The following is a 21,990-nucleotide window of genomic DNA, read 5'->3' on the forward strand; positions in this document are numbered from 1 at the left end:
ACTCAAAAGCTTATAAGGCTATCCTGTATTGTAGTCTCTGTGGCTCAGGTCCCACAGGCCAAACAGCACTAGGACTGAAAACCCAGTCCCCCAGGCCAGCCTATTGAAACAGCAAGGCATTCAACTCTTTGAAAAAAAATCTAGCCACAAATAAAGATTGTAGACCCAATTACTGTGTTTCTCATTTTTTATTTGACAGAAAAGTTGCTTTTGCTGTACAGATTTTAAAAAACCAAAATGCATTAAGAAACATGAAAGTTGGGGGGAGGGGTGTCACAACCTTATGAAGGGGGGGTGCAGCAACTCCAAAATTAACTCCTTCCTCTTCCAAGAACATGTGACTTACCAAGTTCCAAAACATCAGTCACCCCCAGGAACTTGAGCAGGAACAGCTTCCTGGATCATTACAATTTCCTGAACTGTGCCCCTCCCTCCCCAAACTCATTCCCTCCCCCTCCAACCCCCCAAAAACATATGAACCAGGAAAAACTCACAGAGATCAACATTTCACAGGAACAAAAAAAAAGGGGGGGGGAGCCCTCCCCTCAAAATGCTGCCAAGGTTCAAGGGAAGGCAGACAAAGACTCCTTCCATGATTCTTCTGGGAAAAATGAGGAATACTCATGTCTCCAGAGCATGAGTGTGGTGGAATCCAGATTATGGAGACCTGAAACAGAAGATTGGTCAATGCATCACTTCAAATAGTCTCAACTAACTTCTAATTCTCACAAGGACTAGGCTTCCAAGGAGACAGACCTGGAGGAACGGTGGCGATTAGGTCGGGGACTGGGTGTCTCCTTCCTGCGCTTGTGCCCAGGAGAACGGCTGTCCCCACGCTGGCCTCTCCAGGAAACTCGCTCACTGCTATAAGAGAATAGAAATTAGGCACTAGAACAGTACCAACAAGTTTTTTCATTGGTGGCTAGGTGAGCTAGATTAATAGTACCTGCTATGTGCCCTACCTCTGTTGATCCCTTGGTGAAGGCTGGGGCGAGGGCTGGTGACGCTCCACAGGTGAGTAACTGAGCGATCGGGAATCCCGAAGGGAGTCTATTGGCTTTCGAGGGCTGCGTGACCTAGGGAGCAGAGTAGGCCTCTATAGCACCATGTCCTCCCAAACCCACCAGCCAAGCATTCAGGACCACCCACCCAGGTCCTGACCACCAAACCTCACACCACACAGGGCCAGCCTCAGACCCACCTTTGTCCGCACTCACCCATCCGCCCGCACACCATCCACCGAGTGCCCCCAGTGGACAGGGCACAGCGGGGGATGCAAAGATAAAAGAGTCCCTGCCCTTGGAGTTTTGTTTGGGAGTGAAGATCAACAATGAAGGCACACATGCCCCCTATATAGGAAACAGGCCAGCAGGGATGGATGTGCATGGGCCTGAGGATCCGAGCAAGGATGGGGGGACCTGGGCAGGGCAGGGAAATGGCAGGGCAGTCTTCTCGAAGGTGCTGTTTGGGTGCAGTCTTGCAGAACGAGTTCACCAGGCAGACAAGGAAATCCCAGGCAGAAGGAACAGCATGTCCAAAGGCATGGGGCTCTCCTTAAGACTGCAAGGCGCTGGGTATGACCGGAGCACAGGGCATGTGTGGGGGCGGGCAGGAGGAACACAGGGCGGGCAAGGGCAGCTGGTGAAGAGCCTCACACGCCATTCCTGCAGAGGTGGCACTTTATCCTGCAGGCCACAGGGCGTCCCGGAAGGATTTGTGGAGTGAAGGGAAGTAACCAGATGTGCGTTTTAGAAAGATCCCTCTGGCTACGTGTGGAAGAGAATGGCGTGGAGGCAGGGAGACAGGGAGGAGGCTGTGGACAGAGTCGGGAGAAGATGACGGTGGCCAGACCAGAGCCCTGCAGCAGCAATGGGGAGACTTAGAGCTAGAATCTCTGAGACCAGGCTGCTTGTCAGGGGAGGGGAGAGGGAGGAAGAATCCTACGACTTTCCCAGTTCTGGCCTGGGCCCTCAGTTGGATAGTGCAGCCCTTGACCAGAACACAACACTGTGGGAGGATAAGAGGAATGTCGGACTCCTCCCGTACAACCAGACACAGACGTCCACACGAGGCACCCCAGCAGGAACCTCACCCAGGGTCCCTTTTCTGGAGAACTCACCCCCAACCCCCTTTCCACAACAGGCAAGGAAGCACTCACCTCCTCTCGCCAGGGGGTGGCTTCTTGGGGCTTGCAGGTTTGGGTAAGGCCTGAGGGCCAGGCTTAGCAGGGGAGGGGGAGGAAGAAGAGGAAGAGGAGGAAGAAGAAGAGGAAGAAGAGGAAGAGGAGGAGGTGGAAGAGGAAGAAGAAGAGGAGGAGGATGAGGAAGAGGAGGAGGAGGAGCTGGAACTGGAGCTGCTAGAGCGCCTCTTCCGTTTGGCTGGGGTTGGCTCCTGAGGGCGTCCTTCTCGCACAGCCTCCTTTGGGGCTGGGGTGGGACTGGGGACCCTGTGAGAGAAAAGAAAGGTGTCAGAAGTTGACAAGATGCCCCAGCCCCAACCCTACCTTCCTTGGCCTGGAGGAACGGCAGTGGAGGAGGGGTGCCTGAGAAAGGCCCTGGGAATACTCGAAGGCAGGCCAGTAAGCACTTCTCTGGAGCAGTGGCACAGAGCTGACCAAACCTCTGCTAACACAAGCAACAGGCTGGGGCCCGAAGCACAAGGGATCAAGGTTAAACCTCAAGAATGTCCCTGATGAAGGAATAAAGCCCCTGGACTCAGATGTGGAAGCTGAAGCTGGGTGGTCTCCGTCCTTGGAGAGCCGCAGCTTGGGGAGGCCCCTGTGAGTGCAGGTTGGCAGGGGAAGGGCCGTCCTGCCTGGAGGCAGGGAGAGGGATGGGATGACCTCTGAAGATCCTTCCAGCCCAGGGAGTTCCTCTTGAGGTCTAACTGCCATCCCTCCTGCTGTAAAATTAAGTCCATTTCCTCTAGTTCTGTCCTCTGTAGAGATGGAAAACTTATCATTATCCTCTAGAGAATTAACCTTTGGAGACTTTTATCTGTCCCATTCCTCCCCACGAAGCCCCCACCCAGCATTCTTTCTACTCCCAACTTGAAGGTCAAGGTCCCCCAAACTTTCAAGTGCTTCTTTAAAGTTTTTTCTCCCTCCCAACTCCCCCACCCACTGTAAATACCTTCCCCCTAGATTCCTTAACTCCCTCACCTTTTCAGTGCCACCTCAGGCTGAGCAGGAAGGCTGGAGCCCTCAGAGTCGCTAGAACTGGAGCCAGAGGAAGAGGAGGAGGAGGAGGATGAAGATGAGGAAGAGGAGGAGCTAGATGACGATGAAGAGGAGGAAGAGCTCCGACGTTCCTTTGCTGGTTGCAGAGCAGCCAAAGCAGAAGGCTGCTGGGCCCCAGTAGAGGCTGGTGGTTCCCCACCTTCAGCATGGGACACCCCAGGGGCAGGGCCAGAAAGCATGCCATTGTGATCACTAGCAGAGGATGTGGACTTTGCGACCGTCCCAGATGAAAGGGACTGAGACCCTGCTACAGGAGTGGTCTGGGCAACTGAACGAGATTGGTCTGAAAAGGCAGATGGCACAGGGGACCGAGGTCTATCCTGTGCTGGAGGGAGAAGAGATTGCGAAGGAGCCTGAACCATTCTTGAAGCAGGGGAAGGAGCCCGCTCAGAGGTCATCCTAGACTGGCCTGGGGCAGATGGTGGTGTTCTGGACCTGGCTCGGTCAAGCAGTAAAGGTGAGGTTCTGCCACTGACACGCTCATAAGCAGAAAGGGGCACCCTGGGACTGGTGAGATTTGCACCAGACAAGGCTGGAGCCATCCTGGCACTTGAGAGATTTGCAGGAGCCAAGGATGCAGGGGTTCGAGAGCCAGCAATATTCACAGGAGCTGTGCCATGTGCAGATCGAGGACCCACCAGGTTTGCAGGAGGAGGAGCCTGGGGTGTTCTGGAACTGGAGGGATAATTTGCAGCAGTTGGGGGTGTCCCAGAGCCTGAGAGACTCAAAGCTGCCAATGCAGCTGGTGTTCTAGCTCCCGTGAGGTTCACAGCTGTAGCTGCAGGGGCTCGAGGATCAGCAAGGTTCACAGCTGAAGGAGCCACTGCTGTTCTAGGGCTGGCTAAGTTCATGGCTGCTGCTGCAGCTGGTGTTCTTGAGTCAGCAAGGTTCACTGATGGTGGAATAGCAGATGTCCGGGCACTGGCAAGGTTCATGGCTGCTGCAGATGCTGCTGGAATCCTGCTGGCAAGGTTGGCAGCTGGGGCTGTTCTAAGGCTCATGAGAGGTACAGGAGCTGGAACCTGGGACATTCTTGCGGCAAGGCCAGCAGCAGACATAGACGGAGGTGGTCGGGCAGTGCCAAGACTGATAGCTGTCAGGGCAAGTGCAATTCTAGACTGAGCATGGTTCTCTGGAACAGATGTTCTCGGATGATCAGGAATCCGGGGACCTGGACCATCCATCATTGAGCCACCAGTCTGCTGTAGGACAGACATGGGTGTTCTAGCACTGCCAAGGGGTTCAAGCATACCAGGTGATCTACATCGGTCAAGAGGAGTTGGTGACATGCTAGGACGACTGAAGCAGCTCATCCTAGAGCTACTGAGTGCTACAGGAGGTGTACGAGATCCAGAATGATTCCTTGTTGCTGGAGGAGTGGCAGAACGTGACCGATCAGAACTACTTCCAGATGCAGACCGCCTACGGATGGCTGGAGGAGATCTTGTTAGAGACCGCTTGCCTCGAGTTGCTCTAGGAGTACGAGACCTAGAACGGCGACGGATAGCAAGAGGCGAGCGACTTCGAGAGCGCTTGCGTGGCAACAGTGGTGTCCGGGACCTAGAGCGTCTCCGAATAGCTGGAGGAGTTCGGGACCTGGAGCGTCGGCGTGTCACTGGCGAGGTTCGAGAACGGGACCGCCTCCGGGTGACTGGAGATGTTCGAGACCGAGATCTTCTTCGAGTGACTGGGGATGTCCTGGATCTCGATCTTCTTCGAGTAACTGGTGAAGTTCTGCTTCGCGATCGCCTCCTGGTTACTGGTGGAGTCCTAGATCTGGACCTTCTGCGAGTCACTGGAGGAGTCCGTGAACGAGAGCGACGACGTGTTGTTGGTGTTCTGGACCTAGACCTACGGCGAGTTACTGGTGGTGTTCTGGACCTAGATCGCCTTCGGCTCACAGGGGATGCTCTTGATCGAGATCTACGCCTATTTACTGACCTTGACCTTCTCCTACTCACAGGTGAGGTACGAGATCTGGACCTACGTCGGCTAATTAGGGGTGTCCTGGACCTGGATCGCCGATGAGTAGCTGGTGAGGCTCTAGACCTAGAGCGCTTCCATGGAGCTGGTGACGTTCGTGACCGAGATCGCTTCCGACTGGTCAAGGGTGTCCGAGATCGGCCTCTTCTGCGTCGAGATGAGGTTCGGGAACTCTCCTGTCTGGTAGGTGATCTTGAATGGTAACCAGAGCCACCCCTCCGTCTGCGAGTGACCCGAGACCTAGACCGGCTCCTCTGTCTTCTTCGTGATGTTGACTGAGATGATCCAGACCTATCTCGGCGTCGTGTTGTTCTGGTTTTCTCTCTACGTGAGCGGGATCGGGATCTTTGGAGTCCACGAGGTTTTGGTGAAGGAGATCGACCTCTCCTTGAAGTTGTCTTGGCACGGGGTGATGAAGCTGAACGCCGCCTCCGTGAAGATCTTGACTTTTCAGTTGGCTCTGGTGAAGATACTGAAGGACTTCTTCGACGTCGTGGTGGAGTTCTGGAGCGGGTTTCTGGTGATGAGGAGGCAGAGCGGCTTCTACGAGAGACTCTAGCCTTCCTGGTTAGCTCAGGAGATGAACGAGAACTCCGACGTCGAGGTGGTGTGCGAGACTTTGTCTTTGGCTCCATTGAGGACCTGGAACCTCTTCGAGCAGTTCTGGATTTAGGTGGGTGTTCTGGAGAAGACTCAGAACTACTGCTTCCTTCAGGTGAAGGGCCTCTCTCTTTGCTTGACGAACCTGATCTACTACGTCTGGGCAAAGCCCGAGGGGCAGATGTTTTGTGTTCAGGAGAAGAATCCGTACCGCTCTGAGCCCTCTGTAGCACTCTTGGCTTATCTTTCATTTCAGGAGATGAGCCAGACCTACTGAGGCGGGGAGAAGGTCGAGACTTGCTGTCAACCTCTGGAGATGATCCAGAATGACTCCTCTGTCTAAGAGGGGTTCGAGTCTTGGGTTTAGAATCTGGAGAGGAGTCTGAGTCACTTCTTTCCTGAGGGGACGTGCTGGGTTTTCCATCAAGCTCTTGGGAAGACCCAGATCGACTTCTCTGCCCAGGAGAGGTTCGAGCCACAGTTTTCTGTTCAACTGAGGATTCTGACCCACTTCTTTCTCTCTGAGGTGTGACACTCTTATTGTTGAGTTCTGGGGATGATGGAGAATGACTTCGCGCTCTGGGAGTATGAGGCAATGCTTTTGGTTCGGGGGACGAGTCACATTCACTTCGTCCCCTGGATGGGGTTTGAGGTGTGTCTTTGATCCCAGGAGATGATCCAGATAGGCTATGCCTGGAAGGAGTCCCAGACCCATCTCTAAGTCCTGGAGAAGACCCAGACCGGCTTCTCCTAGATGGAGTTCTAGGTAAACCATCTTTCAGTTCAGGAGAAGATGCAGAACTACTTCTTTCTCTTGAAGGTGTTCTGTGTACAGTCTCAAGTACAGGAGAAGACACGCTCTGATTTGAAAATATTCCTACCTTTTCCATTACTTCTGGGGAAAACTCAGAACTACTGCGCCTAGAGGACCTTGCTGACTGTTCTTTCATGTCTAGAGATGGATCTGTCTCCATTTGATTAAGAAATGGCCCATTCAATTCTTCTTTAACTTCAGGAGAAAATTCAGCATTTACCTCTGAAATGGGGCCTGAGTTTCTAAACTCTAAAGATGACTCAAAGCTATTCTCTCCAGGGGGAGAATGAGATAGCTCTTTATGTTCTGGAGAAATCTGTGGCCCACTCCAACATGAAGCCTCTGCGGGGATTTCTGCAGCTTTTGAAGAAGGCTGTGCCTGGCTTTGGTCAAGAACAGACAACACAGCAGGCCTTTCTATTTCAGGAGATGATTCAATGTTACTTCCAGGCATTTCTTTATGTTCTGGAGATAAACTGGGTAGAATCTGACTTAAAGGTTGCTCAGATTTTTCTGCTTCCATTAATTCACCTTGGCTTGAATTAGGTAATGAACTATTTTGGTCTCTTAAGCCTAGAGGTGACCCAGTTTCACTTCTTTCCTTTAATACTCTAGGTATGTCTTTCAGTACTGTAGATGACTCAGGCCTATCCTGTATAGGACTAAACTTTTCTCTTGGTAAAGATGACAATGCAGCAACATCCTCTTGAATTAAACCTAGTTTCTCTTTCAATTCAGGAGGCTCCAATATGCTCTGTACCAAAAGAGATTTAGACTCTACTGAAGGATATAGATTAGAGTCAGGTTTAGCTTTATTCTGGTCTGGAGACATTCCTGATTTCAGCTTTGGATCCATTGGTAATTCACCTTTATCTTGTTTTACTGGTGATCTGAGTGCCAGCTCAGTGACTGGAGATGAAGATCTAGAAGGGCCACCCTTAGGAGATGTTTGACATTTGCTCTGCAGTGAGGGAGATTCCAAGTGAGTCTGTCTCACTTCTGGACTTGAAGCATCAGCCCTGGGATCTGGCCAAGTTTGAGACTGTCCTTTCTGCTGCACAAATGAGGAGCTATAACAGCTCTCTCCTGGTAATGTATTGAGTGTTGCACCTGGACAGAGGGAAAAGGATCCAGAGCTTTCTGTTGGTGAATCCTTAGACTTCTCCTGGGAACAGGGCGACTTTGATGCAGAGAGATTTTGCTCTGGAGGGGTCTGGAGCATGCTTTTTGGGTATGGTGACTCAGAGTGACTGTGTCTCGGTGGTGTTCCTGGTTCCACTTTAGTATCTGGTGAGGAGGATCTAGAACGGCTTTGTCTTGGCAACAACCTAGAATCCACCTTGGAGCAGGGAGATACTGATCTGCTTTGCCTCTGAGGTGTTCTAGATGTCACTCTACTAGGACTTGGAGAAGAGGACCCAGAATGGCTTCGTCTTGGTGATATTCCCATTTTGACTTTGGGTTGTGGAGATGATGACCTACATGGGCTCTGTCTTGGAGGTGTGCTAGATTTCACACGAGGAGAAGACCCAGAGCAGCTTTGTCTTGATGGGGTCCTCGATTTCACCTCACCATCAGGTGATGATTCAGAAAAGCTCTGTCTTTGTGGTGTTGTAGACTGTTCATCGACCTGTGTGTTTGTTACAGACCCTGGTCTTGGTGGTGTTCCAGATTTTACTTTGGGCTGAGGAGATGAACTTGAATGACTCTGTCTAGGTGGAGTTTTTGACTTCTGTTTAGGCGGTGAAGAACCAGAGCGGCTTCGTCTTGATGGTGTCTGAGACTTTTGTTTAGGACACGGAGAGGAACCTGAAAGGCTTCGCCTCAAAGATTTTGCTTTGGATCTTGGTGAAGAAAGAGACCTGCTTCGTCTTGAGGAAACGTGAGATTTTTTCATTTCTGGGCTTGAGTTGGATCTGCTCCTCCTCTGAGATGTTCTGGATTTATTCTTCCTCTCTGATGAGCCAGACCGTCCTCTTCTTTGTGGTGTTCTAGAGTGAGATCTTCCACGTCTAACTAGACTTCTGCTGCGAGATCTTCGCCGTGCTGGTGTTCTAGAGCGTGACCTCCCTCTCCTGGCTGGTGTCCTAGAGCGTGACCTGCCACTTCTCCTGGCTGGTGTCCTAGAGCGTGACCTGCCACTTCTCCTGGCTGGTGTTCTAGAGCGTGACCTGCCACTTCGCCTGGCTGGTGTTCTAGAGCGTGACCTGCCACTTCTCCTAGCAGATCTACTTCGAGACCTCCTTCGAACTGGTGATCGGGTCCTAGATCTGCGCCTAGCAGGTGTTCTCGATCGAGACCTGCCCCTGCGAGCTGGTGTTCTAGACCGAGACCTACGCCTGGCAGGTGTCCTAGACCGAGACCTACGCCTGGCAGGTGTCCTGGACCGAGACCTACCCCTTCTAGCTGGTGTTCTAGAACGGGATCTGCCCCTAGTGGCCGGAGATCTAGAGTGTGACCTGCCACGCCTTGCTGACCTAGACCTGCCTCTTCTCTGGTTATTTCTACTCCTGGACCAACCTGGTCTCTGAGGAGATCTAGAACGGCCACGCCTCTGGGGACTTCTAGATTTTCCCCACCTCTGTGCAGACCGTGACCTACGCCACTGAGGGGACCGTGACCTAGAATGACCTCTCTTGGTGGGGGTTCTAGATCGAGATCTTCCCCTTTTAGTGGCAGGACTACGGGATCTCCCTGCTCTATGAGATGGAGTACGAGAATGAGATTTATCCCGCTTTGCTCGGCCATGTGAACGATTCTTAGATGTAGGTGAAGAAGAAATCTCTCGGCGGGCCCCAGGAGCTGGTGTGGGTTTAGGACTTTCAGGGGAGGAACTGGCATGCCGAGAAACTTTGGTAGGCTGGGGGGATGGTGGGCAGCTCTCTGAGGAAGACGACTGGGGAGGTTTCTCAGGAGACTTAGATGGTGAACAGCCCCGGGTTGGGGAGGCCTCAGATGAGGGGTTAACTGGCTCCTGACTGGATGGGATTGCTCCAAGGGGTCGTGGGGAGTCGCCATGTTGCTCAACAAGGAGCGGAGTGGGGGCAGGTAGTTCTGGCCCTGTGCTGCTCCTTTCCGGAGAGGGACTAGGTCGAACTGCAGATTTCTAAGAGTGAAAAAGAAAGTAAGGATAGTGATAAACACCATAGCTCTATTATCACCTGAAAGATTCCAAAAGTTTCTAATAAAACTTCCCTTTATACACCTCTCAAATCAACTGACCCTTTCTCTACCCAAAGTCACACCCAATAAACAAGACATCATGTAATACTAGCAGGGAGGCAGCAAGATACCCTTGTAGGCTGCAAACCATGGGTCTCATGTGGTAGAAAGAAAACTTCTCTTTCTATGTATATGTATACCCACCACATATACACATACAAAATAAAGACTTTTCTTTTGGTTTCAACACAGGGTTTCTTCAGTAGTTATGAAGCCTGTCCTGGAATTCGCTCTGTAGACCAGGCTGGCCTCCAACTCACAGAGATCTATTCTGCCTGCCTCCTGAGTGCTGGGATTAAAGGTTTTTAACAAGACCACCCAACAAAATTAATGTATTTTTAAATTAAGAAAATAAAGCACTAGTAGGGAAAAAAATTGAATATATGAACAATCAGATCTCAGTAATTCAGAAAAAAGACAAATTGAAAACAATGCACTACCATTACCAACAAAACCATCAGTGTCCTGAGACTAAGTTTTCTTCCTTAGTCTCAAGGGAAGAAGTCTGGCAGTATGTGGGGGATACATAATGAACACAACACCAGCCAAAGAAGGTATGATTCAATGAAAAGTGAAACCAGTTGGGTGACAATAACTTTCCACTCAAATATGGAATAAATTAAGTTAAAAATAGCATAAAGGGGGCAAAAAATAGTATAAAGGGAGTATGATTTTTCTTGGCATGGTAGAGTACTTTAATCCCAGCAATCAGGAGGCAGAGGCAGGTGGAGCTCTGTAAATTCAATGCCAGCCTGGACTATGCAGTGCATTGCAGGGCAGTCAGAAATAATGTAAGGAGACCCTGCCTCTGAATAAATAAGCACATGAATGAGTGACCAATAAATAAACAAGTAAATAAATGGTATAAGCCTGGTGGTTACCAGAGCTCAATCCCCAGAACCCTTATATAGGTTGTTCTGACTTCTAAACACCTGCCTTCCCCTCATCAGACACACCAAGGTCTCGCAGGAATAGGCCAAAAGAGGCTAAACCATAAACACTTTAAAAATAATTTTTAAAAAAAGCATTGAAAATAGGCAAATGAACCAACTTGTAACTTAAAAAAGTTATCTCTAAATGAGACAAAATATGAGATATTAAGTTATACTAATTACTGACACCAGCAAAAGCAATCAGCCACAGAATCAGAAAAGTATAAAGCTGGAACTACCAAAATGTTTTCAGATTGGCAGCAGCAAATTAAAGGGTCAAAAAAAAGTGCACACATGTACACGCACAACACACACAAAAGGAAACAGAGACACTGTAAATAGAAAAATTAAAGCAATTTCTTAAAAATCATTTGTTCCTCTGTATGGATATAAACAAATAACAAATATAAAACCTACAACTATCAACTGAAGTTTCATTGTGAAGACTTCACAATTTAGTGGGTCACAACTCATTTTAAAATACTTGGAGGTGTAAAATGTCTTGGTAAACAAAGATGAATTAATATAGAAATAGAAACTCAAATGTTTCTTAGCATTTGAGTTATAAAATGTCTGTCATGCAGCACTGCTAAGCCTGCCCACTTTTCTGAGTTCTCATACAGAGAACTCTTACTTTTTCTCATTCTGCATCTCCTTTAAATAATATCCAAAATTCTCATGCTTGCTATTACACTATCCCAGTCTGTTTCTCCAAAACCACCCTCATTCACACATACACACACTCTCATTCTCTCTTTCTCACTGCCTTCTATAGCTTCATGGCTAAACCTAACCATAACTCAAAAGGGTAAGATTTTCTCTTAATAAAGATACCTTACCCTACTTGTCATACTTGTTCCTTTAAGGCAGATGCCTGAGTAAAACTTGCGACCCAATGACCAACTCAGAACATAACTCCTGGCCGGGCGGTGGTGGCGCACACCTTTAATCCCAGCACTCGGGAGGCAGAGGCAGGCAGATCTCTGTGAGTTCGAGACCAGCCTGGTCTACAGAGCTAGTTCCAGGACAGGCTCCAAAGCCACAGAGAAACCCTGTCTTGAAAAACCAAAATAAATAAATAAATAAATAAATAGCATACCTCCTTTTTATCTTTATCTTCATATGGACTGCTAGACTGCTTTGTAGAAGGGTCTGGGCTACTAGGCTGCTGTATGTTGGTGGCACCTGGCTCACTAGAAGGTGCATCTCCCTCCCCTTGATGCCCTGAAGCATGGGGAGGACTTTGCCCAGTCAAGGCTGTTGTATGAATTTTAGCAGCAGCACTTCGAGACCTGTGAGTTGATGAAGGGCAGGGGAAAACAGGGAAATCAGCTCAAGGGAGAATAGAAAACCCCCTCCACCCCCAGCCTGCAATCTACTTTCCTTTACGAACAACCCTCTTTGGGGGGGAAAACAAAACAAAAAAAACCAAACCATAGACACATGACTCAAATCACTTTTAAAAATGCAAATGCAATCCTTTTTTCTGTTCCAACTCTTCCCAATACAATCCCAAATAACACCCCTCTAGGCCTTTACTCACCACCCTCCAACATACCCAAACCTTCCACCCAGGCCCTTCCCTACCCACTTCATTCACAACTCACCTCTGAGCCCACCTCCTTCAGGAAGCCTTCCCCGATTAAGGAAGCCAGGGTAAGGACTCCTTCCTCCCCCAGACACCACCAAACCAACAAACCACCCCCCGCCCTATTCTGGTAGTCCATATACATCATAACAAACAAAAAATAAAATTAAAAAAAAAAAAAGACAAGGGGAAATGTATATATGTCTGTCCATCCTGTTGCTTTAGCCTGTCAGCTCCTAGAGGGCAGGGACCGTGTCTTCGGAATGGTCTGTGCAGCGCCTAGCACACCGTGGGCGCTCAATAAATATTAAATTGATTAACCCATCATCATTCCCTCTCCCTCCATTCCTCCTGGACCACCCCTTACCGACTACGAGAAGTATCAGAGGAAGAAGCAGAGTCAGCAGAAGTTGACCGATGGGCTCGACGACTCTTAGGAGCTGGTGTTGTGCTTCGAGACCTGAAGAAAGACCAAATCAAAGCTCAGGTGTCTGTCATACTTATTCTGAATTCTCCAAACTCATCTCTTTTTAAAAACAAAGAAAATCTGTTGGGCATGGTGACCCCCGCCTTTAATGTCAGGACTTGAAGGCAGAAGCAGGCCAATCTCTTCTAGTTGAAGTCAGCCTGATCTACAGAGTGAGTTCCAAGACAGACAGGGTTACATAAAAAGACCTGGTCACAAACACACACATTACATTTAGTTTGACTATATATGTATGCAGAAGGAAATCAGAAGACAATTTATAGTTCATTCTCTCCTTCCACTATGTTGGTCCCAAAGATAAAACTCTGGTCTCTTTAGGTTCCTGTTTAGTCACAGTACCCACGTAGTTTTTGGTTTCCCCTTTACACATCCATCTCAATCCTTAACTACTAGTCAATGACACAACTGATTTCAATCTCGTCCCCCCAAAGTGTGTGTGTGTGGGGGGGGTGCTTATCTATTTCTTCCAAATACACTTACCGCTTCCTCTTCTTGTCCTTCGATTTACGTTTGCTCTTTGGAGTAGGAGACCTGGAAAATAAGGAAAAGTTGTCTAAAAAGAATTTGTAAAATATTAATAAAATCTGAAGTAAAATGGAAATATAACTGGCCAAGTTTTTATTGTAACAGGTAGATAAAGGATTGCACTCTACTAAAAACAAGAAAAGGGAGGACACCTTCTACAAGCCAAACATTGAGTAAACAAAGCCATCAAACAGTAAATAGCTTACCACGCCCCCATGTGCTGCTATGTCTCCCCCAAGAACCAACAAGCTCTTTCTTACCTGTGTTTTCGTTTCTTGGACTCAGATTCTGACCTGTCAGTGAAGAAAAAAAAAAAAAAAAAGAAAAGAAAAAAAGAGAAAGAGAAATCATTAAACCACAACTACTCTTCAAGAGCTGCCTCCAATCACTACCAAGAACTTCCACCTTAGCCAGGGGTGGTGATGCATGCCTTTAATCTCAACAGAGGCAGGTAGATCTCTCTGAGCTAGAGGCCAACCTGGCCTACAAAGTTAGTTCCAGGACAGCCCTATGTAGAGACCCTTCCCTTAAATTAAAAAAAAAAAAACCTACAAAAAAAGAAACTTTACACCTCATACCTGTGTTTCTTCTTCTTTGAGCTCTTCTTTCTCTCCCGTCGAGGAGAACTGCTCTCTGACCTGCTATAATGGGTTCAGAAGCAAGTCATTTTACTTGGCTTTCTCTCTGGCCCTCTAACCTATAATTCTCAAAACTACTTCAAAGCACCCAAACAAACCCAAACAGCATCAATGGTCCACACTTTATTTACTTCTATATTTAATCGATAACCACAAAATCGAAATCCAGAATGATGCTGGCCAGCTTTTTGGGCTGAGCTATAGATTCAATTATTTCCCACTAAGCACACAAATTTCTGAGCTGAAACTTGAAAAAGCAATTCTGTCTCCTACAACTGTCTTTGCAATTTGGATTATCCACTACCTGAAAGCAAACTCAAATTCTAGAAGTCCAACAACAATGAAGAACCCTGAATAGAAGAGTAACTTTCCAACTGACTTACCGTCCTCTATCTTTCTTCTTTTTCTTCTTCTTTTGCTTTGGAGTTGGTGATCGAGAACTGCTCGTCTCTCGAACAAGGCTGGGAAAAGGCAAAGAGATTCTAGGTGGCCGGACAAATTTCCTTAAAACATGTCACTCTAGTAAACATACTTGAAACAGTTCACTGATAACTACTTCACCTTAGGACAACTGCTACATGTCAATTTGTCTGAGTGTGTGTGTGTGTGAAAACTTCAGAATTAAAATATGTAAATTTTCTGGGCAGTAGTGGCGCACACCTTTAATCTCAGCACTGGGCAGGCAAGAGCAGGCAGATCTCTGAGTTTGAGGCCAGCCTAATCTACATAGTAAGTTCCAGGACAGCCAGGTCTATACAGAGAAACCTTGTCTTGAAAAACAAACAAAAAGATGTAAATTTAAAAGTGGTTATCTATTTAGTTAATTCTTGGGTTCTGTTAGTGAGAAAATGTGTGTATTTTAAGGCAGGTCTCACTATATAGCCCTCCTTGACTGTCTGGAACTACCTATATAGAGCAAATTATAGCCTCAACTCAGAGATCTTCCTGCCGCCTCTGCCTGCCAAATGTTGAGAATAAATGTGTCATGTTTGGTTGCATTAAAATGTTTTGAGACAGGATCTTACTATGTTATGACTGGCCTTGAAATCAAGAGATCTGTCAGCATCTGCCTTGAGTGCTGGGATAAAAGGTGCGCACTACACAATAGCTTAATTATTTGAAAAAAATAAAAATAGGGTCAGCAGTTAAAAACACCAGCTGTGGGGCTGGAGAGATGGCTCAGAGGTTAAGAGCACTGATTGCTCTTCCAGAGGTCCTGAGTTCAATTCCCAGCAGCCACATGGTGGCTCACAACCATCTGTAATGGGATCTGGTGCCCTCTTCTGGCCTGCAGGCATACACACAGACAGAATATTGTATACACAGTAAATAAAATAAATATTTTTAATAAAAAAAAAACAAAACACCAGCTGTGCCGGGCAGTGGTGGTGCTCACCTTTAATCCCAGCACTCAGGAGGCAGAGGCAAGCAGAACTCTTGAGTTCAAGGCCAGCCTGTTCTGTAAAGGGAGTTTCAGGACAGCCAGGGCTGTTACACAGAGAAACCTTGCCTCGAAAAAAAAAAAGGGGGGAGAACACTGGCTGCTTTTCCAGCAGACCTGAGGTCCCATTTCAAGCACCAAGGTGATTCTCAACCATCTGTAACTCTATTTATTACCAGGAGATCTAACGTCCTCTTCTGGTCTCCAGGCACATGGTACAAAAACATTAATAGAAACAAAACATAAAAACAAAATTTAACTAAAAGACAACAAAATCTAAAAACCTTTGGAAAGGCATTAGTGGCATAGACCTTCAAGCACTCAGGAGGGCAGAGGAAGGCAGCCAGCCTGATCTACAGAGTGAATTCCAGGACAGCCAGAGAGCTACATAGTAAGAGCCTGCCTCAGAAGAACTGAAAAAAAAAAAAATCTAGAAATACTAGTAAAAACAATAAAATAAGAACTTCCTTTTAACAAGGAAGCAGATCCAGGCTTTTCTCCTGAGTACCTGTATGGTTTAGGAGGCTCAGGAGCTGCTTGTTTAGCTTCCCGAGCACGTCTCTGAGGATCAAAAGAACTACCGTCCACATAGGAATCACTGATGCCAAAGGCAGCACGGAGTCGCTCATTCTTCTTCTCGTTCAGTTCTGCCAACTGATGAGTCTCAGTTACCCTAGAGGGGGGAAAAAAAGGCCAAAATCTGAAGGATATACATGGAACAAAAGTGAGAGTCCTAAATCAGAACTTAATTATAAGGATGAGCCAAACAGCTCTGGACTAAGGAAAGTAAAGGCAAAATCAAGTCCAAGGAGGGGAAAAAAAAGAAAGGACAGCAGCAGCTCTAATGGCATAGATTCCTGAGATCAACACTCACGTAGGCCTCTGCCCTGGGGTTTCTTCCTTGCCCCCAGGGTTCACATCCTTCTCCAGCAACATGAGTCGAAAGGTCGCCACCTTCTCCTGAATCTGCTGTTCTTCGTACCTGAAGGATAAATCCCTTCAAGGTTAGAGCTTGACGGGGTTTTCCCAAGTCCCAATTTATAATTGCTTCCTTTCCAACATGGTCCTTTTTCCTCTCCATGCACACAGTACTTGTCACTCAAAAAGTTTTCCTTATCTTCCCCTACGACTCTCCTTCCTTCTCTACACTATGCTCTCTAGAACAGTGGATTTTAAACATGCTACAATTCAGGGGCCAAGAGAGGACAGTTTGCTTGCTGGCAGAGTTCCCAGTGCTCCTTTCCCAACTTCAACACGAATAGATCTTTTATTTCCTGGGACTTCAAAGAAAACATAATGTATAAAAGGATACCATTGCTCAAGTTTGAAAACCACTGCTCTAAACAGGTTTCTACCTGAATATGTTCCTTTTCCAAAACTTCACTTCTCTGCCAAGCTCATGATATCCTCTAATTCAAATACTCTTTCAATTCCAATCTGCCTTTGCCAACTTCCAAGGCCGCAATCCTTAAATCCACCTACCTTTCTCTTCCTTCCAAATAACAACACCTGTCAGGTTACCTAGCTCTTCTGCCTGATGCTACTTTCCTATACAGCACATTTTTGTTCCTTGATGGCCCCCTTCCCCTTCATAAATTCAGCTAAATAATTCAGACCCCCTTAGGCTGCTATTAATGCTCCAAATAGTTCCTTGACATCCCACTATGCACTGACCCATGACTCTTCTCAATTCTTCAAGCTCATTTTCTTTCTCCCCTACAGCTCCTTTCTTTCCGCACATCCCACCTAACACCCAGCTAAGCACTCACTCAGTGCTTGGCTTCTCCCCACCCATTCCCTCACCCCTGCTCTTCCATCATCTCCTCCAGCTCGAGGCATCGCAGCTCCACGCGCCGCTTGCGCTCGTGGTCCAGGATGTCAGGATTAGGCCGCTTCACCAGGGCAGCCTCCAGGCGCCGCAGTTCCTCCTCTCCCTTGTAGTCAGGCCGCTCACCACGGCGGCCCCGCACCAGGGACAGGTTGCGCTGGACGTAGCCGTTGGTGCCGCTGCCCCGGGGCGTCGGCAGCCCGATCCCGTTGTACATGGCCCTGTGCCCAGGGGGGCACCACCGCTCCTGAGGGGGAGCGGGGAGACACCAGTCAGGCTCCTGGCCCCAATCTAACTACTTACCACATCTCCCATATCCACATCCCTGGCTCTCTTAGTTCAATACTTAAGTCTCACACTGAATCTCCATCAGCAAAGCGATGCTTCCTCATTCCACTAGTCTGCAAACAAACCCTCCCTTTATCCTCCCCATACTTCATCCTTTCCACTAAATCACCACTACTTTTAAACCTTTTCTCACAATGTACTCTCACCAAATCATAAGCCATTCTTCTTTGTACTTTCCTTTCCTTTCCATACCCTAAGCAAACAAAATCCAGTTTGTCTCAAATCTCTCCACACTGCCCTTTTATTCTTCTTTGGCCACAATACACACAAATGGTATCTTCACCAAAACTCTGAACATAACTACTCATAACCAAATCCTCCAAATGGCACAACAAACACTATAGATTAGAAGCACCTTTAAGCCCACAGTCCATTTTCAAAGGCTCCTCCAAGAAATAAAATATCTAGGCTAACCGGAACTAACAAGAAATGGATTAAACAGTCCTAGATATCTAAATAGGTAAACTGGCTAGTTAAAATGTCTTATGAAGCCTCACACCCAAACTACAGGCAAGCAAGAACATCAGAAACACAGAAACCATGGGTACATAAGCTTATACTTCACATGGGGAAGGTGAGCCATCTCTTTGATTCCAAATATTCATAGCTCCTATCAACTACAGTGACTATTATTTTAGTCTCCTTCCCAGTAAAGTTTACCACATCACTTGCAGCTCCGCCAAGTCTGGTTAGCTCGTTAAATATTGCCTGCTTTCAACGTCATAGTCTAAACACAAATCATCTTTCTCTCTGTTCCAACTGTTCCCATACTTCCTTTACAAGTTCTAGAAACCTTCAAACTCCGTATCTCACTTTAATGTAACATTGTTGACTTTCCCTATTAAGCTCTGTTCTGGAACTTCATTTTTTTTCCTCCAAGTTCTGCTCTACTCTTCAATTTAACCCTATGTTTTCCAGTCAGGTTCTACCTCTTGTTCCAACCTCGGCATGACTAAGAGACCCCAAGCTCCATTTTTTTTTTGGACTGCATTACTCGTTCTCTGTCCCCTTCTCACTATATATGCTTTTTTTCCTCCAACATATTTTCTCCAAGATAGATTCTCTGAGCATAATGGAAGAAAACTAGCATAAAGAAGCACACAAAACAGGGAAAAGTGGGGGTTAGTAAAAGCATACGGAAGAGATAAGAGTTGGATGAGATTACACTCATGTAATTCCAAAACTAGTATATCAATTTCTGAACAAAAACAACACCAAAGTGTGAAAAAAAGAAATATAAGCAAATGCTAGCCAGGCGATGGTGGCGCATGCCTTTAATCCCAGCACTCGGGAGGCAGAGGCAGGCGGATCTCTGTGAGTTCGAGACCAGCCTGGTCTACAAAGCTAGTTCCAGGACAGGCTCCAAAGCCACAGAGAAAACCCTGTCTCGAAAAACCAAAAAAAAAAAAAAAAAAAAAAAAAAAAGCAAATGCTGCATGTAAAGCAAACACCCAAATGTACTTTTGCCCCATCCCACCCGCAGGTCTAGCCTAAGCCCTACTCAATGAAAACAGCTTTAGAAAACTAAAAGCAAGTAAGAGAAGCCTATCAGGGTCAAGAATGACAGAGCTAAACCTATGAAAGACATGTGCAAATCAGGAAGAAATGGAAAAAAAATCTTTTTAGAGCCAAGAAATATGCTTCTGCAGCACCTTCCAACAAGCATTCTTAAAAGTCTAAGAATACCAATCCTCCCTCCCTTCCTCTAAATCTAGGGTCTATACAGCTTCCTTGCCCCCTTTAACAATCTTTTAACCTAATCATTCACTCACACTTCCACCATTTTACACAGAAATCCACCCGCCCACTCCCTACCTGAAGAAAGCTAAGCAAGAGATACTAAAATCATGATTTTAAAGAACTTTCAGGGAAGGGCATAAAAAGTGGGAGGGGGGAATTTACACCCAGCATCTAAAGCAGTGCTCAAGACACTAAAAGAGAAACGACAACTACCAAAACCGGGCAGCACAAAGCATGCGGCTTCCCAAAGTTAAGAACAGAAAGAAAAAGCAAGTTGCCAAGGGAAAATAATTATCAGAATTTCAAACTACAAAGAGGTAGAATTTAGAACAAAAATACTCAAGAAATGAAACGGCACCCGAGAGAACAGCAATGGGTCCTGGAAAATGGAAAAGGACAGAGCAAAAGACAGAACTCGGTGCTGAGCGACTATTAACTGCGTAGGCACCATGTAACACACGCAGCCCCAAAATTAACCCAGCAAGCGACCTAACCTAAGCCCATCCAAATGAGGAAAAAACGGTCTCCTTGTGAATCTTTGATTCCAAGACGTCTTAAAAACTGCACAATGATAACAGCATAGGTAGAATTACATGCCAAGAAAATGGCTGACACGGCCAGGCTGTTTAAGTCCAGAATTTTCTTCCCATCGAAAAGCTTCAAAAGCCTCGTTTGTTCATTTGAGGAGGTATGTTTAAAAAGCAGGTTAGGAGGCGGACATGATGGCTAGCGCACGCCTTTAAACCCAGCACTCGGCAGACAGAGGCAGGAAGATCGCTCTGTGAGTTCGAGGCCAGCCTGTCCACATAGTGATTCCAGGACAGCACAGAGACCCTGTCTTATAAAACCAGAAAGTAAAAAAGAAAGAAATAGAAATAACACGGCAGGAAGGAGCACATGATCCTCCTTATCCACGTTCGGTTTTTGTCTTTTCTCTGGATCCCCGCCCCCGCCCCCTCACACACACGCAGAACCTCGGCACCGATACTAACGACCAACTCCCGAAGTTCAAGGCCTCCGAGCACTCATCGGGCCGCCGAGCCTATTTTCGGCCTTGAGAAGGGGGAGGGGGCCGCGCGGCGCCCCGCAGTCTGCGCGGCTCCGGCCGTTTCTCAGGCTCCCCCAGCAGGGGCAGGAGGACCCACGCCGGGGTCAACCGGGTCGAGAGACCTGCGGGTCCGGAGCCGGGCGGGGGACAAGCCCCCCGGCTGCCGCCCCCTCCCCGCCACTCAAAAGAAGGGGAAGGCGACCGCGGGGTGAGGGTCTCCTCGGACCCAGGTAGAGCAAAGGCGGGCGAGAAGCAGAGCCTCGGGCACTGCGATCGAAATCGTCGGGGGCGCGCGGCCGAGACCCAGCGGCGGCGCGCGCCGTTGCCAGGTGGGGGAGGGGCGAAGGAGCTGAAGGCCGCGCGGCGACGGGAACCGCGGAAGCGGGGGAGGGAAAGGAACGAGAAGGCGTCCGCGCCGGCGGCGGCGCCGAGCACGCGTGCGCGGGGCGGCCGGGGCCGTTCTCCGCGCGCTCTGGCCTCGAGCCGAGACCGCCGCCCCTCCCCCACCCAGCTAGCGCGCTCCCTTTCTCTCACCCGCCGCCGCCTCCGGCCGCCGCCTCCGAAGGGGAGAGGTCCTGCCGCAGCTGCTGCTAGAGTCTCCGAATCCCTCGGGGCCTGAAGCCGCCGCCTCGCCGGTCCGCAAGCCTCAGCCGCCGCTGCCGCCGCCTCGCTCGCCTCCTCAGGGGCCGCAGCGGGCTTCGACTGCGCCACTCGCACCCCGCCTGGATTGCGCTGCACGTCAGCACGACCGAGTGCGTCAGCACGCAATCACGAGAGCCGCTGGGCCCTCTGGGAGCCGTAGTGGTCTTTGCGCAGGCGTTGAAGCCACACAGGTAAGTGTAGGTTTTTTGGTTTTTTTTTTTTTTTTAGGCGCAAGGGACGTTCGAAAAACCCGAGTCCCGTCGGGCACTGCGTGGAAAAGCGGGGAAAGGCGGGGCACCGTACCGAAGAGGCAACGTCTGCGGGAAATCTTCTGTAGGAAGGGGGAGGGGATGGGAGCGGCAACCCACGACGCCGGGGAAGAGCTCAGACTCACGCCTTCCGCGCAGAGAGTTCTGGGAGTTGTAGTTCAGTCACGAAGAGAGCGAGAGACTCGTATAGCGCCTTCTCTGGGCAGCCATTTTGTCTGTCTGTGTTGTGCGGCAGTGGTTCAGCAACTCAGCCCCCTTGACTGCGGGTTTCTGTAGCAAGTTTGAGGCCACAGAGCACCGGGTCATCCGCGCTCAGCAGGAGATGCTCCGGAGCAAGCCTCCTGGCACCCCTAGAACCACTTGAGTCTGGCTCTGGCCCAGGTTCAGAAGCAAAAGCCCAACTAGTCTTCTATGATGTCCATAGTTTTCACCTTCTTATACAGGCCGAAATAGGGCGGGCAGGCCCGCCAATGACAGTTTCTCTTGCTTGGCGGTGATGGCTCACACCTTTAATGCCAGCACTCAGGAGGCAGAAACAAACGGATCTCCAAATTCGAGGCTAGCCTAGTCTACAGGCAAACTCTAAGACAGCCAGGACTACATAAACCCTGTCTCAAAACAACAACAACAACAAAAAAAAAAAAACC

At 48.4% G+C, this 21,990-nt stretch overlaps 1 protein-coding gene across 5 annotated transcripts; it reads right to left on the reverse strand.

Annotated features, from left to right (window-relative positions):
• Positions 1-173: 173 nt before the first annotated feature.
• Srrm2 (serine/arginine repetitive matrix 2) lies at positions 174-21,140 on the reverse strand. 5 transcript variants are annotated; one of them, XM_075941690.1, is made up of 15 exons: positions 20,967-21,139; positions 17,272-17,543; positions 16,343-16,450; positions 15,977-16,141; positions 14,411-14,488; positions 13,968-14,030; positions 13,650-13,682; positions 13,345-13,395; positions 12,745-12,837; positions 11,889-12,081; positions 3,161-9,741; positions 2,159-2,446; positions 963-1,076; positions 757-861; positions 174-667 (listed from the first exon to the last, which is right to left on the reverse strand). In XM_075941690.1, the coding sequence occupies exons 2-15, from the start codon at positions 17,511-17,513 to the stop codon at positions 658-660; spliced, it is 8,124 nt and encodes a 2,707-aa protein (XP_075797805.1). In that variant the 5' UTR covers positions 17,514-17,543; positions 20,967-21,139; the 3' UTR covers positions 174-657. The 5 variants fall into 5 exon arrangements, 4 of the variants coding, with proteins under 4 accessions (XP_075797805.1, XP_075797804.1, XP_075797806.1 ...); XM_075941689.1 differs by having other exon boundaries at positions 757-864; XM_075941691.1 differs by lacking the exon at positions 17,272-17,543 and having other exon boundaries at positions 757-864.
• Between the last annotated feature and the right edge of the window lie 850 nt (positions 21,141-21,990).

The sequence above is a fragment of the Microtus pennsylvanicus genome, chromosome 11 (assembly GCF_037038515.1).
Source record: "Microtus pennsylvanicus isolate mMicPen1 chromosome 11, mMicPen1.hap1, whole genome shotgun sequence".
NCBI classification, from domain to species: Eukaryota; Metazoa; Chordata; class Mammalia; order Rodentia; family Cricetidae; genus Microtus; species Microtus pennsylvanicus.

Excerpts from the sequence above, each read along its gene's own strand:
- Srrm2 (XM_075941689.1), bottom strand. The coding sequence starts at position 17,513 with ATGTACAACGGGATCGGGCTGCCGACGCCCCGGGGCAGCGGCACCAAC. Across the intron at positions 14,489-15,976 it reads GAGCCTCCTAAACCATACAG|CCTTGTTCGAGAGACGAGCA; the intron begins GTACTCAGGAGA and ends GCCTTTTCCCAG. Across the intron at positions 865-962 it reads TCACCAAGGGATCAACAGAG|CAGTGAGCGAGTTTCCTGGA; the intron begins GTAGGGCACATA and ends ATTCTCTTATAG.